Genomic DNA, 16909 nt, shown 5'->3' on the forward strand with positions numbered 1-16909 from the left:
GACGGTCTTCACCGACTAAACCACTTACAACGAAGCCTCCTCTATAGCAATGCCTTCGACGATCTTCACTGACTTCCTCGACCTTATGTAGCAATGCATTCGACGGTCTTCTACGGGTTTCTCGATGACCTCTACAACAGCAGCTCCTGTATGCACCAGTAGCTCCATAGCCGTCTCCAACGTGACTTCGCATCCTCCAGCTCCAAGCAAAGATAGCCTGTCCATCAAGGCTTCTAGATCTCCTGGTTCGTAGACCTCTAGTGGCTCTTGACAGCCAGTACCATCGAGCTTCTTGCCTCCCACCATCAGTAGATCTGCAGCTTGACTTCTACAGGCTCCTCAAGGTCTCATAGCTCCTCAACGAAATGTCTACTGCGAGCTCCAACGGCTCCTACGACCACCGATTACTACCCCTAATAGCCAGCACTCAACCGTGCTCACAACACATGCTCAGCCAGTGAGCCCATCACCTCTCAGTAGAGGCACTCCTTCAGCTCGCACGGCGGCCTCTACAAAGCTTCATCGACTAGCTTTGGCTCCCAGCGCACAGACGGACGGGTCTCCATTGACAACAACCGGACGACCTTTCACACAGCTTCCAGCTCTCCAACTCTGTCGTCGAAATCCGTCATCGTCTTTTTTTTTGCTTCACAAAGGTTCAAAGACCTTAGAAGTCAACACGTGGCAGATTGGATTTGACCTCAGTTAAGTGGTACAGTCACCTTAACTCGGTCAAGTTAACCTCGATTAAGGTGTGGTCAAAATTGTGACACATGGCACCCTTATCCTCATCTGCCATGTCACCACTACCATGTCATCAGTGCCACGTAATCACAGCCATGTCAACATTGCCATGTCATCTGCTGACATCATCATCAGTGCCACCTCAACTGTCCAGTCAGCACTGACCTCTATAGGCACACACAGTGCTTCACAATCACTTCATGTGACCACTCCTACCACCTCAGCACAGGGCTCCACTGGCACACCTCTTGCTAGGCATAGCACCACATCATCACTGCATGTGACTCACAATGACACCATCATTGAGCACATTTGCACTCCTTTTGCCCCTCCACCTAGATCAAGTCATATCTCTTAGTCCAGGAAGAATTTGAGGGCGCTCCAAAAAGGAAAGTCGCTCGTTTTTTTGTGCTCTACATGCTCGTCACATCACGCGCACATTTCGGTGCAAGTTACACTCACATTTGAGCCTCGCCGGCAAAACTACTTCCTTCACGCACATTTGCCTCTACATCGACGCATCTGACGCAGCACTTAAAATGAACAAAAGAAAAGGAATTATTTGTTGTTCTTTTATTGATCAACGATTGGTTTGGATCTAGATCAGAGTAGACTAGATTGCCATAGAGGGGATGCTTTGAATTTCCCCAAGTTGCTAATTTAAGCCATGCTCGAATTTCCCGACTATTACCTACTCGGAGTCAGTCCATATGCTCACATACAGTTTCACATCATTACATTACCTGAAACCTTACGTTCATCACTTCAGTGAGCAGACTTTAGAGTACAGAGGCATTGTAGATTGTTTCAATGGGCAGATAGCATTTGATTTCACACACACATGCCACCATTGTAAAGCCCATTTGGCTATCTCACGGCATCGTGCACATCATTTCAGCCTTGTAAAGCCTCTTGGCTATTCCCGGCATCATTGCCACAAGCCTTGTAATATAGATCAGATTTTATATATTGGAGATCTATCTTCACTAATGGTACAGAGATTTCACTTGGCATATTCAGTGTATTTGCAATTGATTCATACAGAGATCTTCATGACACTTTTGAGTACATTTCTTGCACCATGTCGACTAGCAACCTCAATCTGGAGGCATCTGCTAAGATAGACAACTCCAATTACGGTACATGGAAATACCGAATGGAGACCATTCTTGTACTTTAGGATAAATGGGAGTATGTCGATGGGTCTACACCTAGACCATTGGCCGATCCAGCTACCAGTAGCTCTATTCCATCTATTGTCACAGCACCAACAACAGGATCTACATCTACACAAACAGTTTCCGCACCAATAGCAGATCCTGCCATTGCCCGAGCTCAGGCAGAATGGGATAAGAAAGACAAGTATGCCTATCACCTGATCAAGCAGAATGTGCAAGATGTCATGCTAGGACAGCTCAACACAGTCAAGACATCGAAAGAAGCATGGGATATGTTCGTAGCTCTCTACGAGTCTAAGAACACATCCAGGATTCTCACCCTGAGAAACCAGATCAACCAGAGTTTTTGCAATAGCAGTGAAACCGGTCATGCTTATGTCCTTCGCATAAAAGACTACAATAATCAACTGGCAGCAGCAGGGGAGACTATGAACCCCGCAGAAATGGTTCAAGTCATTCTCAATGGACTAGGAGAGGGATACGAGAATCTAGTCCATACTATTGCCATCCAATGACAAATTCCGACACTAGAAGAACTTCATTCAATTCTACTTGGTGAAGAACTCAGGACTCAGGCCATCCAAGCACGAAAAGGTCATTCTAATGATCAGGCATTCACAGCTTCAGATAGAAGCAAAGGCAAAGGCAGAGGTAGATCATACTAGAAAAGTCATCATCAGCAACAAAATCAAAGTCAACATCAACATCAGCATCAGCATCATCCTCAGCAACATCAGAATCAACAAAGAGGAAATCATTCCAACCGAGGAAGATACCAAGGACGAGGGAATGCATCCACCAATGTGTTAAAAATTCAGTGCAACTACTGTCACAAGTTTGGACACTATGAAAGAGATTGCCGCAAGTAGCAGTACGACCAAGGCAGTCAATCCAGTGGTAATCGAGGGGATTCCCGAGGCAGAGGAAGTCATTGTGGTGGACATTCTGGTCAGTCACTTTGCAAATGAACATGGAAATGTGTTTCTTGCAAGGGAGGAATTGCATCAGACTGATACATTGCACCTAGACACTGATTTCAATCCCAAAGAAAATTACAGCTATCAAGTCGACCAAGTGGAATAGGATCCTTGGTACATCGACAGCGGTGCATCATCTCATATGACAAATCATCAAGAATGGTTCACAGAGATGAAACCATTAGAAGGACAGAAAAATGTCATCTACGCAGTAGACAATACACCGAATCCAGTTCAAGGGATAGCTGTTATCCCTATGAACAATTTCACTAGTACAAAAGGATTAGTGAAAGATGTGCTCTATGTTCCGAAGCTCAGCAAGAACCATTTGTCAGTAGGTCAAATGACGGAACACAATTACAAAGTCATCTTCGACGGTGATGAATGCACTATTAGAGACAAATCCAAAAGATGCCAGCTAGTAACAAAAGGTGTCAAGGAAGGACGCTTATACAGAATGCTAGCTATAGTACCAGATAAGCATGCCATGTCAGCTCAACCGCAACAGATGCCACTATCTGCAAAATGGCACGAGAGATATGGTCATGTCAATTTCAAGTACTTGTTAGATCTCAAGAATCAGAATATGGCAATTGGGATTCTGAAGCTATAGTTTCTTGGAAAGCTTTGTGAAGCATGCTACTTTGGCAAACAAAAGAGAACCAACTTTGTCAGAAGTACCTCTCGTGCGAGGTATTCTTGATTTGATACATATAGATGTCTAGGGTTATGCCCAAACCCGCAGCATCAATGGTTTACTTTACTACTTGACCTTCATCGACGACTACAGTAGATATTGTTGGGTCTACTTTCTAAAAGAGAAATCTGAAGTGTTTTCCAGATTTCTAGAATTCAAAGCCATGGTAGAAAACCAGACAGGCAGAAAGATCAAGGTCATGAGATCAGATAGAGGAGATGAATACATGTCTTCATCATTCATGAACTTTTGCAGAAACCAGGGCATTCGAAGACAATTCACATGTGCAGATACTCCTCAGCAGAATGCAAGAGCTGAAAGGAAGAATGGGACTTTAGCAGACAGTGCTAGAGAAATGCTTAGTGAAAAGCATCTTCCAAACCAGTATTGGGCAGAAGCAATAGCTATAGCAAACTATTTGCTTAATCAACTTCCTACCGAACCGATACAGGGTATGACTCCTTATGAAGCATTCACTGGACAAAAGCCACACATTGGGCATCTCCGCATAAATGGTTGCATAGCATATGCCCACATACATGATAATCATCACAGGAAATTGGATGCAAAGTCACACAAATGCATCATGGTTGGCTACAGTGAAGAAAGCAAAGCATACAAATTGTATGATCCCATCAACCGAAAAGTCATTATCTCCAGAGATGTCATCTTTGATGAGGAATCAGAATGGAAAACCTCACCTACATAGGAGATAGAAGCATCGACTTCACAATCATCTACAGAACAGGTTTATGAAGAAGAGCAAGAATTGCCAGAAACACCCCAAGCAGAGCCATAGCAACTCAGACGGTCTACTAGGGAAAGCAGACCACCAGCCAGATTGACATATGCTCAGAAAGGCAAAGCAATTCAGGTGGAAACCACCAACTATGCTTTTATGACTACCATCATGGCTACAGAAGAGCCAGTGTACTTCAAAGACGCAGTAGACAAGCCAGAATGGCAAACTGCTATGAATGAAGAAATGGATGCTTTGTATAAGAATAATACTTGGGAATTATGTGACCTTCCACCAGGAAAGAAGGCCATAGCAAACAAATGGGTATACAAAGTGAAGTACAATCCAGATGGTAGTATTCAAAAATACAAAGCTAGACTAGTTGCAAAATGATTTGCACAGCAATATGGTCAGGACTATGATGAGACTTATGCTCCAATAGCAAAGATGGATTCCATACGGTTCTTGATATCACTAGCGACACTCAGCAAATGGAATGTGTATCAGCTCGATGCCAAGAATGCATTTCTCAATGATTACTTAGACGAGGAAGTCTACATGCAATAACCAACAAGTTATGTCGAACCAGGAAAGGAGAATAAGGTTTGCCATCTCAAGAAAAGTCTCTATGGCTTAAAGCAAGCACCAAAAGTTCGTACAATAGAATTGACAAGTATTTTGCTGATCTGGGATACATGAAGTCCAATGTAGATCATACTCTCTACTACAAAGTTCAAGGGGAAGACATTACTATTGCACTTTTGTACGTAGATGATCTGATTGTGACAGGAAGCAAGGATAGCTTCATCAAAAAACTGAAACAAGACTTATCTGTAGAGTTCGACATGAAAGATCTTGGACTTATGCACTATTGTCTTGGAATTGAGTTCTGGAGAGATTCAGATAGCACATTCATGAGTCAGCTCAAGTATGTTGACAGTCTCCTGAAGAAGTTTCATATGGCAGATTGCAAGATTGCAGCCACTCCCATGGAACAAAGTTTGAAACTTACTAAAGATTCAGAAAAGCCTACAATCAATGACAGATACTACAGGCAGCTCATCGGATCTCTTATATATCTGACAATCACACGGCCAGATATTTGTTATGCAGTAAGCTCACTAGCACAGTTTATGGCAAATCCAAAACAGTCTCACTGGAATGCAGCCAAAAGAGTCTTGAGATACATCAGAGGTACTAGATAGTTTAGGATAGAATATAGAGGAAGTCATCCACGGTTGCATGGATACTATGACAGTGACTATGTCGGAGATCATGAGACTAGGAGATCGACACAGGGATATGCATTTTTCCTTGGTCAAGGTGCTATATCATGGTTGTCAAACAAACAGCCAACTGTTTCTTTGTCTTCGACTGAAGCAGAATATAGAGCACTCACTACAGGTGCATGTGAGGCTATATGACTCAGAAGACTATTGTCAGAAACAGATTACTTTGATGAGTCAAAGCCAACAACAATATATTGTGATAATCAATCGGCTCAAGCATTGGCCAAGAATCTAGTATGTCACTCGAGGACAAAGCATATTGATGTCAGAGAGCACTTCATCAGAGAAAGAGTGTTACTTGGTGACATCACACTGCAGCATTGTGATAGCAAAGAAAATGTTGCAGACATCTTTACCAAACCACTCGGTAAAGAGCTATTCGAGAAACACCGACTAGCTCTTGGTTTGACATAGAGAAAGGACATTCCCATTAAAGGGGTGTGATGGAATGTAATGCTCAGTCCTTCTTCAATTCCCCAGGATCATCATCTTGAGGGAAGGCCTACTTCATGATGTTGATCTTGAGGGAAGGTGTTGAGAGTTCATGCTCAACATCATGTGATCATGTGTGCATAGCACCATCACGTGATCATATGTGCATAGCACTAACCTTATAGAGTGCTATAAAGGAAAGAGTTAGATCCCCTAACCCTAACCCTAAAAGGGTTTGTATATATTCTATTTTTCAACTAAATCTAGTGTACAGTTAGTCATTTGTGGTGTGCTCTCTAGCTGTGCCCTCTCTCCTCATCTGAACTCTTCTCCTCTCCCCTCTTCATATTTTGTGAGGCTCCTGCTGTGTCACCTTCAGCCTCTCTTGTTGCTAAAAGGGCCAAGGATGACAAAGAGACGCGAGCTGCTAACATGCTTGAATCGAACAAGGAGGACAACATGGAGATCACGGATGATGGTGCCTTCAACCTCCAGGGTGTCACTGACGAGATCTCCAATGGTCTCGATAAGCTCACTCAGGGCTTGCTAGAGGATGCTATCGTGTTCAAGGCTTTTGTCTCGAGAAGCTCCATTATCCATGAATACGCAGAACCCAAGGAGAAGGGGGTCTTTGTTTACTTCATGGGTAAAACTTATTGTGAGCTTGATCTGGAGAGGTGGAGAGTCAGCCCCACCATGCAAAGATTTGGTATATGCCTTGCATAAGGAATGCTCCAATCCAATGACCACTAGCATTAATTACAACTACAAAGGAAGGTTTATAAAAATCGAGTAATTGCAACACATGAGATTTTGTAAGAGCTTCTTCAAAAGATGCAAAAAGGTTTATCTTGTCGCTCAGTCTAATGAAAATGTCTAACTTTTCTAAGGAGTTCTTTGAATGGATTTGCAATGAATGCAAACTTCCTAACAAACAGTTCTATAAAAGCTACAATCCCAAGAATGATTAATTAACATGTATATCTTTAGGTCAGCTATGTGACTATACATTTGATCATTTTTGGATCTACTTGGATTCCATGGGCTAATATTATGCGACCTGAGTATTCTATTTGATCTGAAAGAAACTACTTTAGTATTAAGATATAATTAAATTTCCTTCAAGAGTGTAAAAACTAATTCCACATGTTTCTTGTGTTCCTCTATGTCTTAACTAAACACTAAAATATCATCAAATAGTAGCACTATGCAGTCTTGGTGTTTAAGAAAGATCCAATTCATCATTCTATTGAAACTAGCCAGAGCATTATTAGCCCAAAAGGCATAACTAGGAATTCATAATGCCCAGTTTTAGTTCAAAAGGTCATCTTGGATATGTCTTCTTCTAACATATGAACTTGATGATAACCAAATTTAAGATTGATTTTAGAAAGAATGGTCTGACCCTAGATTCAACAATGGTACTTCCCTTTCCAAAATAAAGTCATGGGTACTCTCATCATTATACAAAATAACTTCCTTCCTTTCCCATTAATAAAACCTTTTCTATTAACAATTGCATGACAATCGTACTTACCTTCACCTTGAAGTGGCTTCATGTCATGTTACCCTCTTGCTCGGATACATTTTCCTTCAATCATATGCACATTTGCGATCAAAGTCTTCTTTATTTCCAAACAATTTGTTGCTATGTGTCCCTCTTTGTTGCACTTGTAGCACTTTATCACTCCCCTTTTAGAGGTGGGTCATTGGTCTCCAGAGGAGAATCTATTTTTTTGACAGGAAAAACCCATTTCAGGTTTTTAAAAATGTTTTTTATCAAATTTATCTTTTTATGAAAAGGTACACACTAGTCTAGACCCTTTCCATATTTTGGTATACCATTCTTTCACTCACACTTCATGGTAAGTGAGATGGTTAAAATTGAGTGAATGTGGATGGAGCATATTGATCTTTGCTCTAAATTTTAACTTTAACCCTGCTACATCTTTCTCCTTTGATCTCCCTCGTTAAATCTCTCCAACAAGGATTACAACTAAAGTAGGGTTGCCAAACTCTATCAATATATGTAAAGATTGTTTCCTTCTCAAATTGTCTTAGATATCCCATTGTTGCTTAGCTTTCACTTGGAAGTGTGCTGTTAGAAATTCTTTCTTTATGAGCTTTTGGAAAGTCATCCAAGTATTTGGATGTCTTCAACTATGCTTCATAACATTCCACTAGAGTGTAGCTCTCTCTACCAAATGGCTCATAGCACATTTGATTTTATATTTTTTAGAGAATCACTCCACCAAAAACTAATTGTCTAGTTGACTAATACATGATAGGATAGTGTGCGCATCTTTTTTTCCATAAAGATTTTGGAATGTGAAACCTTTACTACTTATTTTGTTCCCCTTGATCGAATTCTGTGCTTTAAGTGTGGCGTTCATCATCCTCTGAATATAATGACCTTCATAATCAAAATCAGATAACTCATTGAAAGAGTGGCTCTTCTTTTTCTTGCTCTTAACTTTCTTCTCTGATTTCTCCCTACACTTATGGTCATGTTTCTGTTGTTCTTGAAGTGCATTCAATAGCTCTTAGAGCATGTGTGGATATTGTCGATCTCCCATGATAATGCAATAGATATAAATAAATCAAGACTAGAGCAATAAGGATATTTAAGTGTATGAAAAACATAGGTGAATGTGAGATGCTTTATGCGCTTCAAGTGTATGATAACGAATTGGATAGTGAACGATGCTAAGTGTATGTGATATAACAAATTGAAAAGAAATCAATTATCTCGCTCATGGTTGGGTGGAGCTTGAACTGGAGTAGGAAATTTGTCATCAATCTACATCTCTTGCCTTTTACTCTTGAGTGCTTTTAAATTCATCGCTCCATCACTTTGTGGCTTTAAATGCTTGCTTTGATTTGGATTTCAAGTTTAGCTATGCTTTTGCCTTCATTGAGGAAAGACTTTGCTGGAATGGTGTCACAGTTTTACTTGACCCAAAGTCTGAGTGGAAACCTCCCTTTGATGTTCTCTTATAACTTTTGCTTTCAAGAAGAACCTTTCTTTGAGAAGATGCTTTGCCTTGAAAAAGCTTTTTTTGCAAATAAGGAAGGGCTGAGTATATTAGAGGCTTATAAGTTTGAAGTGTAAGTGTGTGTGTGTGTGTGGATACACACACACAAAATAAATAAATAAATACACACACACACACACACGTGTGTGTGTGTATTATGTATGTATGTATGTATGTATTTATGTGTGTATGTATGTGTGTATGTATGTATGCATGCATGCATGTATCTACATACACTTTGATACCACTAAAACGTCAAACAACAATTCTCCAATACACAAAGCACTACACTTGATAATTAAGAAAGAAACCAAAGCACAAAGAGACGACGACATATAATCTCTCCCTTGGATGACTGGCTCACGCTTCCTCATCTAGAGTATTTCAAATATTCCATTAAAAAATCCTTGTCTCCTCCAAAATAAGGGAAGCTTTTTACATAGCCTCTTTGGGGTTGATTTATACAAAATTTAATTATATCCTATCACAGTAAATATTGCTTAATGTATACAATATCAAAGAAATACAAAGTTGGTCCATTGCCACATATAACATGCACTATGCGGCACCTCAATTGGTATCCTTACGCTAACTCTAATCCCCATCATTATTTCCATTACTTGTAGTCAACAAGCCGCAATCACATTAGTTGGTAACAATCAATTGAATGAATCACCAATCAATCGATCCCAATCTAGTTGCAGTCAAAGTACACTAATATTAAGGTCTACAACATCAAAGAACACTAATATTAAGGTCTACAATATCAAAGAAATACAAATTTAGCCCATGGCCATATCACATGCACTGTGCAATGCCTCAATCAATACCCTTACGCTCGCTGAGTTTAATCCCCATCATTAGTTCCATCACCTACAGTCAAGCTGCAATCAAAATTAGTTGTTAGCAACCAATTGAACGAATCACCAAATCAATCAATCCAAATATAATTGTAGTCAAACACCAATAACACTAGCAACATCAGTATTAACATGGAGGCACCCACAATACCAACCATCTAGCATCTCAAATGTATAGATTAGTTAGGCATCCCCAACTAAAGCATGCAAAGCATCCACTAGAACCCCAGCCGTGTTTGGTGCGGTTTTATGGTGTACTTGGTCATAGTCAACATGACTAAGACAAATAATATTTGTAGCAAGTGATGTAGGAAATACAAATCTGTAACGAAAATTGAAATTATAAACAAAGGGAGATATATATAATATTCGTAGCAAGTAATGTAGGAAATACAAATATGTAACAAAAAATGAAATTATAAACAAAGGGAGATATATATTCAAAGACATAAGTGAGTGTGCAAACAATTTTTAAAGAACACTGATAAACTCAAAATTTGCGGATCTGAAACTTAGATCAAGTAAACCTGAGATCTGTTGATATTGAATCCATAATATTTAGAGTAGATTAGTTCGGGTCTCAAAAAAGCATATCCTACCACTATAACAAGTATGTTTAGAACTTAGAACCCGGAATGAATGGATAACTTGAATCATAGAATTTGGAGCATGTGGGTTCGGAGCAACTTGTAATGAATGAATACATGTATATGAGGCTAGACCAAATGCATAACCATGTGGGAAGGACCATGCCATTTTTCTCACTAGACCCAAAGACAAGTACTTGGTGAAAGTCTACAAAATCACATCAATCAAAATTATGACTCCATATTGAAATCCAAAGTGACAATCATATCCATTCATTCACACACATATAGCAACACCAATCCATGGTGGGAATTTAGAGCGACAAACAACTAGGCAATTTGACTTAAGAAGGATAATTAGAGCAACAAATATTGTAGCAATTTGGGGCGTGAAGGAAAAGGTAGAGTAACTAAACCATAGGTTAAACCATAGGTTAGAACAAATATGTGGTATATCTAGGGCTTTATATCCATAGCTAATGCTTGGCCTAGCATAGTTGGGGTGTGGGAGAAATACAAGAATTCATAGAGAGGAGAACTAGATATAGGAGAGTGAGCATGTGGAGAGATATTCTTTGTATATCTTGCAAAAGATGAAGCAAATTAGTATCGAGGGGGAACATGTTGGGACAAGAGTGTTGGAGGATGCCATTTTCATTTGTTTTTTGGTGTGTGCATGTGTGTCTCCCTCACAAACGGTCCTTAAAGTAGCCTTTTTGCAAGGGTTAAATTTTCAAAGGTGAAAATCTCAAGCATCTTTAACATGCCTTAATGTAAGTAAATTGACTAGTTAAATTTTCTTAAAGGTTAAATTTTCAAGCATTGTAACATGCTTTAACATAACTAGATCAACTAGTTTATAAGTGTGGTGGAAAAGAACCAAACTTTTTGACATGAATGAAGAACAAAGGGTGTTTACAAACTAGTGCACCATTGCCCACGGACCATGGATGAGCAAGATTGCTTGCGCATGGTCCAAATGCATTCAATGCACGTGGGCAGACATGGGCAGTTGTAGTCTATAAACACCTAAGGGGGCGGCCATGGGCAACCCTAGTCTATAAACACCCTTAAGATACTACAGCTGCCCATGTCTGCTCATGGTGCATTTGAATGCATCTGGGCTGATGCATTCAATGTACCATGGGTGGGCATGGGTAGCTCTAGTCTGTCCAGATGTATTCAATGCACCATGGGCAGGCATGGGTAGCTCTAGCCTATAAACACCTAAGGGGTTGGGTGTGAGTAGCTCTAGTTTGTATACACGTTTAAAGCTGCCCTTAGAGCCGGTCCCTATGGACTAGCTCTCCCAACTTGTTTGAAGATCCCAACTCGATTCAGAGTCCCCATGCATAGCCTCGTGCAACCCGTTGTGCCATTTTTGGAGGTAGGTAGATGGAGATAATTCTCCACGAAGAAATTCTCACTTGGGGACTTACTCTCTATTTTTGTCATGCATTAATGGTCTGCAGTGCCTTCTCTTGCCCTTCTAAGTTCAACTTACTTGGTAAAGTGGAGCCAACGATGAAAAACGAGCTAGAGTTGTGATTCAACGGGTACCTTGTGCCATTTTCGATGCCTCGTGACGTCAAGCCACGGTCCCTTGATTCTCTGTTCCACGGGGATCGGCTCTGAGGTGTTTACAGACTAGAGTTCCTCATGCTGCCTTATGGTGCATTGGATGCATCCGGCCGATGCATGGAGCTCTAGTGCGTAAACACCTAATAAAGTGTAGTGGGAAAGCAAAGGAGGCATGGAAGCCACTTTTTTGAGATGAACGAAGAACATGGCTTGAGAGAAGGGAGAGTCAACGACATTCTACACGTCTTTGCCATTTCATTTCATTTGGTCAATGACCTCTCCTTTTGAGATGAGGCTCTTTGCCAAGTCCTTTGCTCAAGTACCTCTCCTTTTAAGATCATACTCTTTGCCATTTCCTTTGCTCAATTCGCTCTCCTTTTCAGATCATATACTCTTTGCCATTTCCTTTGCTCAATTACCTCTCCTGTTTTCATCATCCTCTTTTTCTTCTCCAATTCCCCATTTTCTAGCTCTCCCTCTCTGCTTCCCATCTCCAGGAAAACCCATTTCTCATTGCATTCCTTGCTTTCTCCTCTTCATCATCTGATCCTCTGATCCTCTGGCCTAATTCATCCTTCTTGCTTCCTCTTCGTCATCTGATCCTTTCATCATCTTCCTCTTTCCCATTTCCTTTGCTCTTTTACCTCTCCCTTTCTCATCCTCCTCTTCTTCATCTTCTCCTTGCTCCAATTTCTAGCTCCCCATCGCCACCCCTTTTCATTCCTGGCCTCTCCCTCCCTGCTTCCCATCTCCACGAAAACCCACCACTTCTCATTGCATTCCTCCTTTGCTTCCCCTTGATCTGATCCTTGGTTTGCTGCTTGCATGACACCCTCGCACCCAGAATTCGCATCCCGGGAGACTTCGCCTCCCTGCCCATATAGCTATCTGCAATGGACACCCCTGGTGTAATCCTCAGTGAAGACTTGGAGCTGAATGGACGCCCCGTTAGAGCCACCCTTCATCAGACCGGTATGCTTCGATGGTTTGGTTCTACCACTGGAAGTCTCGTAATGCAGGACGATCTCATCGGGTACACCAGAGGGACAACCACCATCACCCTTCACACCTTCAAACGCCAAGAGCGTGGTGTTTGTTTTGGAGGAGGCAAGGACAGGGTTCGAAAAGAAATTACTCTAGAAATTCGAGATCCAGATTCCTTCAATGCTTGGTGCGAAGACATACAGAGATGCATAGACCTCTATGGTACGCTGTTTTGGCAGCTTGTGTCGACTTCAAATTACATAAGATCACAAACCTTGTCACGGATCCTACAATCCTACATCTAATCCAAACGTAAAGAGCTATGTGACTGTCAAACTGCTTGACTTTTAATATTTCGACTTACTAAGCATAAATGTAAAAGAGCTCCGTTATTGGGAGAAGAATCACGAATTATAATTTCTCGAAAATGTGAAACATCGACGAGAAATCGAAAAATGTATGTTGACAACCTGGCGATTCTTGCAACAAATTACTGCTTTCAGATGCTCCTTTCTTCTCTGCACACGGAAATACACAGCAACAGGAGAGGGAATATGCCATTTAGAAAATGATCAATGATGAATTACGTGCGTTTAAAGTTAGTGGCGTCTACATATATCCTATGCTGTTAAAACTGAGAGAGAGAGAGAGAGAGAGAGAGAGAGAGAGAGAGAATTAACATCTGAGGAACGCCAAAAAGTCCTGTGAGACCAAACCCGACTTCATCAGGAGAGAATAACCTTTGGTAAGAGAACCGGAGGTCTCTAGTACACTTCAAAAAATCTAATGCAAACTGAAATGAAATTGAAAAACAGAAGTACACTCTGAAAGTCAATGTGAACTGCACTTGCGGATTGATGCTTGGGTTTTGAGGTCAGCTAAACTAGAGGGCATTACATGCTGCTTTATTGAATTACTTAAACATGCATCGTAGTGATACAGGCATGCCTGTCCTATGCAGAACGACCAAAAAGGTTATTGATTTTTTTGAATCCATTTGGAGGAAAGAGATTGGCCCCTACAGTTTTTAGAGAACAGGTGGAACCGCTTCTTCTTACTGCTGGAGTTGGCTACACTGTAAAAGGTCCAAACTCTACCTCAGTTTGCATCATTTTGTAGTCTTTTTTTTGGGGAGACTTTATTATTGTTCTAACAATGCAGGGTACAAGAGAAATTTAGATCACTCAGCTTTGGATGGCTTGACCATCTTGACTGAAAATAATATGTATAGATAGAAGCTAGCATTTTGTCATGGTTAAGTTTGCCGTTTGCCTTGAGAAAGTGGTCGAGAATAAGCATATCGATCGGAGTATATTCAAAGGTTAAAGCTCTTTATGCATGCCACTTTTATGCTTTGAAGCTTTGTGGTGGACTTGCATCAATTGAAGGCCCATAGGCCACGATGTGCTGCTGGAAGATAGACCTGTGTTGTTTCAAACCTGGTATAAATTTGCACTGGTCTATTCTCAGCTTGTTATTTTCGCCTCTGCATCAAATAGCGATGAAGTAAACACATTCCTTAAAGCTGATTGCAGGTCACTGTGTTTTGAGTTGTGCATAGTTCGAAGAGACAGCTGCCCTCTTCAACATTAGGGAAACTTTCTAACATAGTGCATTCTTGGATGTGTGCATGTGCATGTGGTGTGCATGCATCTCCACAAATGTAGGTATCTTGTATGTATGTGTGCGAACATAATATTAAGGACTAAATAAAAGACTCTGAAGCTCCATGTAAAAACATTCCCATAGTTACTTAGATGTACAGTGTGTCTATACACACATGTACATTGACATATGGATTGTGCGCGCGTGAATATGTATGTACTTAGGGGGGTGTGCATCCGGGGGGGGGAGAGAGAAAGAAAGAAAGAAAGAAAGAAAGTTTATTAAATTCTTCGGAAGACTGATGGGTCTATGAGACTGTGAAAAACCTGGTACAAACAAGCTGTGGTGGTGGAGCTACTAAACGAGCATCCACACCAATGCAAATGCAAAATATGCACAGAGAGAGAGAGAGAGAGAGAGAGAGAGAGAGAGAGAGAGAGAGAGAGGGGGGGAGGGAGGGAGAGGCCTATGTGAGCAAGACATGTGATCCAGACCCCCACACTATGCCTAGTGCATCCCTAAGGCTAAGAAACTGATTAAAAAATGTCTATGCTTGAAGGATTCAGCTGTTGTAAGCGCGATGAGCGTTATGTGAGCTCCCCCAGGCTTCAATCAGGTGGCCCCTGTTCAAGTTGGCTGTTCAAGTTGGGTCTTTCTGGTAATGGTTCAGCCTATAAAAGGCCCCCAAACCAGCCAGACATTGAGGCTTCAGCGCTTCCCACCTCTACAGCAAGCCATAGCCAGCCTCTTTATTGAGGAACAATGACAAAGGTCTGCCTCTCCTTATTGAGAGCCAGTTATAGCTCTAATCTTTGAGCACTTGGTGATTGCAAAGGCCACAACTATATAGCTAGCATAACACTGCTGTGAGCTAGTCTTTCTGTGGATCAACATGATGGAGCTTTTGTATGTATATGGGATTTACATTTCTCTTTCCAATTAGCACTCATGCTTCTGCAATCAATCGATAGCATGGGCAGTCTAGTGAGAGAAATATGTATTCCTCATGCCCATTATATGTCATCAAAGCACTGTACAATTACCAACCATCCTAAGGAACAAACTCTTCAGAACAAATCCTTTGATTGGGTTCCCATGGTTGGGAAATGATTGTTTGCTCCTTTATGGGGAGAATGTGTAAGGAATTGGGCTTGCTTTTGCCCATCAAGGCAGGGGTTGGCTATGCATCTTTTAGGAGTGGGTTAGACTGCCTGTGAGCTCTGTGCTGTTCTTGCTATAGTGTTTTGCATTTCTTGCTATATGGTATGTATTTGTATGATTGAACTCATATTGATAGTAAATGGAAGCAATGGTGTGTATGGTCTAAGGCAAGGAAAAAGGAGAGGTGAGAGGGGTCATCTCCTAGAATATGGGGGCTTGACTTTGAGGTGGATAAAAGTTGGATGCTGTGGGGCGTCTGGTGAAATATATATTCCTCGAACTCACTTCATCTCTGCAATTCATTGTACAAGATCAATTTTGTCAGTGATACAGATAAGTATTTCCCATATTGCATGCTCCCTACCGCACATATGTATTTGTTGATGTAAGGCTGGAAATTGCGTCACTGGTATCTACTTGTGGCAGTACAATCTCATGATTATGGGAATTAGTATCTCCTCAAGTATGGCTAACATGCGGGCAATAAAGTCTCCTAACAACAAAGTATCCTTCCCTCGTGAGCCATTGTATGTTGAGTATAATGATATGAATGGTCCTTACGTGTAGCAGCATTTGCAAATCTGATGTCTCAAGGGAAGAAGCAGGCTGCAAGATAAATATCATTGGTCAAAGGTTGCCTAATGCCGACCCACGTGCAATGTGTATTGTTGGAGAATCTAGGCATGTACCCTGATGATAAAGCTTGCTAGGTCTCTTACACAGCGGAAGAATGTGATATCAAAGGAAGAATCTTTGAACCAAGAGAGAACACTCACGTAGATCTAACTTCAAGTGATATATATGCACAAGAATCATTTACAAAGGACTCTGCCCCAGCCTTGGCTTTTAATATAGCCACCATGCCTGGCCTTTGCCCACAGCAATAGGGGCGGACCTCCTGTTTCAAGTCTGCAGATCTGCCAGCTTCTTCATCTGGATCTTTTAGCCAGTCTCCTCCTCCAGCTGCAGCCTATGTGGCCCATGTGGCAGCCTTTCTTGCCGCTACAGTAGGCTCAAGTGGCTGCCTATCTGTCAGCCTA

General features: G+C 41.2%; 1 protein-coding gene across 2 annotated transcripts in view; it reads left to right on the forward strand.

The window, feature by feature from the left end:
- The first annotated feature begins 12399 nt into the window (after positions 1-12399).
- The window catches only part of LOC147886265 (sphingosine kinase 1-like), a 47049-nt gene continuing 42539 nt past the window's right edge, over positions 12400-16909 (forward strand). For both annotated transcript variants that reach the window (XM_087395113.1, XM_087395114.1), the window contains exons 1-2: positions 12400-13325; positions 14065-14187. In XM_087395113.1, coding sequence (XP_087251239.1) covers positions 13013-13325; positions 14065-14187 — 436 coding nt within the window. In that variant the 5' untranslated portion in view covers positions 12400-13012. The remainder of the gene's footprint in view (positions 13326-14064; positions 14188-16909) is intronic.

The sequence above is a fragment of the Dipteris shenzhenensis genome, chromosome 24 (assembly GCF_047967505.1).
Source record: "Dipteris shenzhenensis isolate YYH24624 ecotype China chromosome 24, Dip_SZ_1.0, whole genome shotgun sequence".
NCBI lineage: Eukaryota > Viridiplantae > Streptophyta > Polypodiopsida > Gleicheniales > Dipteridaceae > Dipteris > Dipteris shenzhenensis.